The following is a 7,214-nucleotide window of genomic DNA, read 5'->3' on the forward strand; positions in this document are numbered from 1 at the left end:
ACCGCTCACCCCATCCTGTAAAGAGCAGCACAACGCTAGCTGAGGTTGCGTGAAAACAGCTGCTTTGATCAAATACAGTTGTCCTGAAGATGTTCTGGGGAGTCCTTACGCCATCGCGTGATGTTTATGTGCCCGTTCACCCACTTGAAAAGAGCATTCTCGGGCACTCAGAACCTTTGGCTCTGTTGGTACCTCACAGAAAGGCTGGCGTAATCAATTTTCTCCCAAGTGGACTGAAGCTACGTGTCGAAAAAATTATACTATCCAGTATTTTCAAACCAATTTTTAAGCTCCGGCCTATTTGAAGGAGAAGCTATCCACCGTGCATTTAATGGGGAAAGATGCATGCAACTCTCTTTCTTTACATTTTGCAGCATTAAAAGGACACCCAGGAGACGGGGAAGTTGTTTCTGCTTGCTGAACTTCAGCTTCAGACACAGAAGCCTGAAAAGGAATCGTGCTTTTCATAATCCCTCAGCAAGACAAGAGATTCTTTGCAGTAGAAATTTGACAATCACGTGCTCTAGGCTGTCCAAACCGCACGTTCTCCCCCGCCGGCCTAACTTCTTCATATTAGGTGAGTTAACTACAGAAAGCAAAACCTGCAGGTTTTTGTCCAGTTGGCTCTGTCCTTCTAACATGCAAATGGTACTAAAAACATTACGCAGAGCTACATCTTCCAATTATGGAAGCCAGCTGATTAAGTTAAGCAGGATTTCTTAAAACATTTTTATTACACACTAGTCCAGGTACAAGCAGGGTCCAAGGGAGTGGCTGTCAATGACTTGGACCTTCAAGTGCCCATCATTCAGATCAGCCCCTATTGGTTTGGGTTTTACATGCGTTCATTCACAAAAGCAACAAACTAGTTTCACAATTTTATTGAACGCTTGTTTCATAGACAGTTTTTTTCCAACAGTAACATAATCCAGATCGACATCTATGAAATAATTTCCATGAACATTTAGAGGAACCTTTACAGATGCTAGACTAATTTGTTGGAATCCAAACGGTTTAGAAAACACATCCAAATCCCACAAAACATTACTCGGGATAGACCAAAATTCAAATACGGCAGTTAATACACAGGAATAACAGACCCGAAGACTGTTAGCACATTGCCTCCAGGCTAAGCCAGTCTGCACTAAAGAGGTCAGAGAAAGTAACGGTTTTGAGCTGCTTGCTGTCACGTTCCCGGATTTGTCTGAAATACTGAAATTTTCTCAAAAGCTCAAACGTGTACAGAGCTTTTCACGTTTCAGAGTAAAACTTCACGTGAGTTTACCAAACCAAGGACACGATTAGGGGCAGCACTAATGCAGACCAATGTCTTTTGGTGGTTGCCTTCCAAACCTTTCCTTTTTTTCCCCCAAATGTACACATTGTGAAATGTGTCTCTCACTGCAGTGAGCGAGGGAAGAATTTACCAGTGGGAAGAGATTCTCTTGGAAATGAACTCCCGCCTTTATTTTCAGAAGAAAGAACTAGCTCCTCTGCACTAGGCGCTGCCTTCTCTCGTCTCTGTAACTGGTATTTTAATTGACTAACACTACGCCTTTTCACAAGGTGCAATCACCAGTGCTTTGCCAGGCGAAGTTACGCATCGTTGAGCAAAAAATGCAAGCAGTTCTGTAGCAAGACATGGTGTTACAACAGTTTCAGAAGGTCACGTCTGCTAATACACCACACAGACACCTTGGTATATTCCGATAAACGAGGAGGTACATTTACAGCATTTACAGGGTCTGCGTTCAAACCCATGAGTTTGTGTTGTCCACTGTATATGCAGAGTAGAATTTATGAAGTTGTGCCGCATTCAGAGAATGGATCTGTAACTCTAACGACTAGAAACTCAGAAAAAGCCACGCAATTGTCCGTGTTACAGAAATGCTTCTGGTTTGGCTGTGGCAAAGCCTCCTGAAATGTCCATAACTTGCAGCCAATTAGATTCTTCTGTAAAAATTGTGTTAGTTTCCAATGCAAAATTATCGAGACGCACGAAAAGCGGTAAACAGTGTGTGAAGGGCTTCTTCTTTGTGCCTTGGAGATGAGTGATACTGCTACATGACGCTGAGGCTGATAAGGTACTCCCCTTCTTTCTTCCCAAACCGGGAACTACTCTTTACAGGATAGCATGACTTTTACCGCAGGAAACAAAAAGCACCCAAGAACCCATACAAACGTACGTATTACTAGCTCCAGACAGACAGATGTAGAACATGGCACCGAGTTCACCTGTGCAAGCCTTGAACCTGCATGATCTAAAAACGGTCCTACATCATCTGTACAACACAAAGTCATACGGGAAATAGTCCAGCATAGTCGCTGTGAAATACAATGCATGGCTAGGCACAAATACCAATATTCACATGAGAACTGTGCAAAGGATGGCATTCCTCACTTTTTACTAGGCTGAATTAAATACATTGCATTTGCAACATATACTACGTTTTACTGGAAAATAGGTCAAGTTACTGTTTGCAAAATTAATACAAGGCTCCATTGTTTAGGATTAAGTGCAGTGTGCAGAAGAAAGTGTGAGATGATTGTGTTTTTACATACTGCTTTTGATGTTCCACTCCCTGGCTCAGTTCGACTTCTAGAAGAAGAAAGAAAGGAAGGTGGTCAGAACTTAAAATAAAGCACTTGTACCCAACATAAAGCCGTGCAAAGAGATTATAAAACCTGAACATCAAAACTTTATGTTCTGATCATCTAGTGAATGTGGAAGTTCCTCCGTATACGTAAGCTCTTCTCTCTTGGTACTGAAAAGAACCCTCAAAATCACATTTCTCCTTGGTCACAAATACTCTAAGACTGACAGATGTAGAACACAGCAGTGCAAGAGGAAGTCCTGAGATCTTTTGTCTCTGCTGCGTAAGTATCAAAAAAATCAGTTCTCTGACAAAGAAATAACAAAAATGTCAACCGCACAGTCTGTAGAGCGGTGTTGCTGTGAAGGAACAGAAAGCTAACCTGCCTGCTAACCCCAGCAGGCCTCAAAATGTCAGCCTGCTTTGGGACAGGCACATTAAAATCTACCCCGTGACAACAAAAATTAAGAGCAGCTGTAACACGAGAGAGACAATGTGAGTGTCTCTGTAAAGTAACAGCCTTAAAAAACGTCAACACACTGAAACCCCTAACAAAGAACACAATGCTTTATGGATACTTACAGAACTGATGTTTTGCTGGTAGCTTTAACTCCTCCAGGGGGGATTCTTCTGACAATTACTGATGAATTCTTAGGAATCAGGGCATTGTCGTCTGTGTATTCTGAAAACAACATGAATGCAGAAAAAAAACATCAGTCAACTTGTAAGAAGGTCTCTTACTGTGTAGTTACATCGCACTTCAGAGAATCCTTTTACAGCTATGAAAGCAAAACTTTGCGTGTGACATTGCGCTGTTACCATCTCAACACTCTAACGGTACGTTTCAAGAGACCTTCAGGTTTCCTAATCGAAGACAAGCAGCGAAATCATCATTTTTTTATATAGTTTAAATGCCAACAGCAAAGTTATCTCAAAGGTGACAAAAAGAGAGTCTGCTAAGGCATGAGGTTCTTTCCGCATCTAGCTTAAGCTGCATTTGCTTCTGTTGAGGCTACAATGCCAAGAGATCTTTCGAGAAAAACAAACCACAGCAGTCTCACCTGCATAAAGCAGATACTAAGGTCTGACACGCTCGCCCTGCAGCAAAACAGGCCCTTGGCTAAAGCATGGAAGCTCTGCGCCGTGGCTTTCATAGCTGTTACCTAAAAACGATTCACCTAAAACCACCGGTGCTCAAGACTGACAGAACACAGAAGAGAGCCCGCCATCTCGCTCTATTTCTTGGAGCATCAACAACCAAACTGACCAAACTGCTCGGTTTCTGTTTCTGTTACGTTTAAACAGGAACAAAGCTGGCAGTGCTAGAACGTGGACCGCAGAAATTTGGGGGGATTTCGGTCTTGCTTTCACAAGTAGGGCAGAATTGGCTCCAACGAAAGTGGTATCTCCCTTCTTAAGCTGATCATCCAGTTTGAATTAACCACAGGGACGTGAATTCTTTCGATTCATTTTTTGCAGAGCAGACAGACTTGAACGAAATTACTGATGAAAGCAGCCTGGAAATGCCTTTCAAAACCAGCACGTGCTAGAAGCTCTCCATGCTTTGCCTTGTCTTACACCACGTTAGTCTTTTGCAGAAGCAAAACCCCAAAAAATCTGGTTAGAAATGAATGATGAAATGATGCTCAGTAGCATCTGAATGACAATGTCTTTGGTGTAGAAAAGAAGTTCTATTAAAAAGAAATCCCAGAGTATAATTCAGATACGGAGAACACTCCTGTGCAAGATGGCTTTCAAGGGTCTGCATAGATTGCAACTCACAGATACACTCTGGATCCAAAATGTTGCTGTTGAGCAGTTTCTGCAACAGCCGAAAAAACAGGTTCCCGATGCAGTGCATTAAAACAAGCTGAAGACAAAATTAAGTCACCCAAACAACTTTTTTTCTTCAAATGAGCCATCTGTTCTACTATCACTTTCACATTTCTCCACCGGCTTTCATAGAAATCTGGCAAGTGTTTTATCAGAAGATATCCTCCCATATTTCCCCGCGCCTGCCCCCCCCCCGCACCTTCTTCCGTCTGGGCATTGCTGATCCTCAGGTCGCAGTGGGCCGCCTTCAGCTTCTCGCGGCCCATGATCTGGCGCCTGAGGTCTCTCAGGGAGATGTCTCGGCCCTGGAAGATCACCCTGTCATGGCGCAGCCTGGAGGCAAACTTGTAGTGGATGCAGGACATTGCCAGAGGCGGGCAGTGCCTGCTCCACAACGGCGTCTCCTGTGGCAGAGGCTGTGGCGGCCCCTGTTCCGGGCTGGGGCCTGCGGCGGCGTGGGGAAGGGCCCACCCAGGGCCCGGGGAAGGTGGTGCGGGCTGAGCCCAGCGCAGCCTCTGCTCCCTCTCTGGCAAGCTGCACTGCCAGGCCTGACCGGTCGCTATGGGCACGGGGACACCGCACGCCGCGCCCCCACGCCTCACACGCATTGTGACCAAAGGCCCGTTGCCGCCCCAGGCCACTGCTGCCCCTGCTGTCCCCCGGGCCTGTCCCCGCCCGCTCTCCTGGTGCCCCCCAAGTCTCTGGGGTCCCTGCTGTCCCCCAGGGGCCTTCACCACCCGGCGTCACCTCCCGGCAGCCCCTGGGCCAGTGCTGGCTCTCCCAACAGCCCTGGGCCCACCCTGCCACCCCCCATGCCTCTCACTGCCTGCTGGCCCTCCTGTCACCCCCCGGGCTGTCACCCCCAAGGCTGTCACCCCCGCTCTCCCCTCCTCTCCGCAGCCAGCCAAGGCCACACAGCCCGGGGCAGATGCAGCGGGCTTTGCCCTGGGGCGCCCGGCTGCCCACGCCGCAGGGCCAGCCAAGGCAGGGGACATCTCGGGGACGCTGAGTGCACCTTGGGGCAGGGACGGAGAGTTCAGCCAAAGAGGCCAATGGCCACCTACGCTCATCGCCGTAAACCAATGCACTTCCCAACCGTGGCGCACCCACACTTGCTTCAACTCTGCGGAGGAGGACGAAGGAGTCAGGAGTGAACCGTGAGCGTTCGGAGGTGCCCCAGGACGACATGTCTTGCTCTCTCCGTCACTGCAGCTGCTGCTGCAACAGCCCTAGCGCATGAAATCCTGCCCGGAATGATGTGGTCTGGCTCTGCTGACTGAGATGCTGCGGCTTGCAGACACTTCTGGGCCAAGTGGCTACTCCTTTCTGTTCATGTAAATACAATATGAAAAGCTTGCTGTGGTCTGGCAGGGCTAACGAGGGACTTGCCACGACTGCTGGGTTTAGGTCTTTAAATGCCTTTTGGCTTTTTGGAGGAAGGAAACCCTTTTGATTTCAGTGCTGTCCTCTCTATCCGAGGGCGAGTTATTTTTGCTCTCCTTCCTTGCCTATCCTTTTTGAAGAGTTGGTAGCCATCAATTACAGCACTCCACTTGTGTATGTCCTCCCACCATGTTTCTGTGATGGCAACTATATCATAGTTTCCTTGCTGTACAATGGCCTCCAGCTCCTCCTGTTTATTTCCCATGCTGCGTGCATTAGCATAGATGCACTTCAGCTGGGCTAATTGTCCTGCCACTTTCTTGGGGGGACAAGCCCTAATTTGCACCTGATCATACTCAGACACTACTGTAGCTACCAAATTATCACTACCCCTCATGTCTTTGCTGTCACACAATTCACCATCCCCCACCATCACTGGGACAGGCTGCAAGACCTTGCTAACACTTTTACCCAGAAGCACTGGTACGCTTCTCCCAGGCACCACTTTTGTAATTCTGGTTTCATCCCCATTTCCTTTACAGATTACTCCAAAACCTTACTCTATACCCCATCCACTGACCGTGAAAGAGAGATTCTCCAGAAGCCCTTACATCAAACCTCTTGTAACAAGCCATCACGCTGTGGTTTTCTTCCTAGATGGAGTTTATCATACCCTGCAGGCTCTGAGACCATGTGGCTCTTTGCAGACAGATTAAATGGGTATTCTGCAGGAATCAATAATCGTGCTGAAGATCAAGTTAAAAGTTTGGTTGCCACTATGGGCTTGCAGGATCCCGATTGCTCTCAGTCATCTCCTCTGGGTCCCAACCTTACTGGTTTACCTAAACAACCAAATCCGGCACATGCTACCCCTTGACGGGAAATCATTTACACAATTCAGACTTATGTGCACATTATACTACCCGTTGACACAACTACCAGGGCAACATTAGATAGGTGGAGAAAGGGCGTTCGAGGATTTACCCTCAACCTGAGCTGAAACGGGTATTCTGATTGCATTAAGAGCATCCACACAGGTTAAAACCAGGATCTCTTCTGTCTCTGTAGCTCCTAATTACCCTGACTGAACATGGCACCGAGTTCCACCTGCCCGTCACAGCTTTTATCCCACAGCTAGGGGTTGCAAAACCAGAAAGAGCTACTGCAAATGTGTCAAGAGAATCAGAAAAAGCCATTCATCAAAGCACAAGCACTATTACACCCTTACAGGAAGAAATCAAATTTTTATCAAAAATGGTAATAACGAATCGATTAGCTCTACAGCGACATTTAGAAGTACATGACAGAGTATGTCGGTACTTGAGTAAGAGCTGCTGGGGTTTTTATGTAGATCCAGACCAGAAAATCAAACGCGAGAGAAACAAGATACAGAGTTTACATTGG

The 7,214-nt window shown here is 46.8% G+C and overlaps 1 protein-coding gene across 1 annotated transcript; it reads right to left on the minus strand.

Moving 5' to 3' along the window:
* Positions 1-2,466: 2,466 nt before the first annotated feature.
* LOC309676369 (E3 ubiquitin-protein ligase RBBP6-like) lies at positions 2,467-4,852 on the minus strand (the record flags this gene model as incomplete). The annotated part of the gene is made up of 3 exons (XM_082488908.1): positions 4,627-4,852; positions 3,177-3,276; positions 2,467-2,599 (listed from the first exon to the last, which is right to left on the minus strand). Exons 1-3 carry the CDS (start codon positions 4,790-4,792, stop codon positions 2,467-2,469), a joined length of 399 nt encoding a protein of 132 aa, XP_082345034.1. The 5' UTR covers positions 4,793-4,852.
* Between the last annotated feature and the right edge of the window lie 2,362 nt (positions 4,853-7,214).

The sequence above is a fragment of the Vanellus vanellus genome, assembly GCF_965231255.1.
Source record: "Vanellus vanellus genome assembly, chromosome: 11".
NCBI classification, from domain to species: domain Eukaryota; kingdom Metazoa; phylum Chordata; class Aves; order Charadriiformes; family Charadriidae; genus Vanellus; species Vanellus vanellus.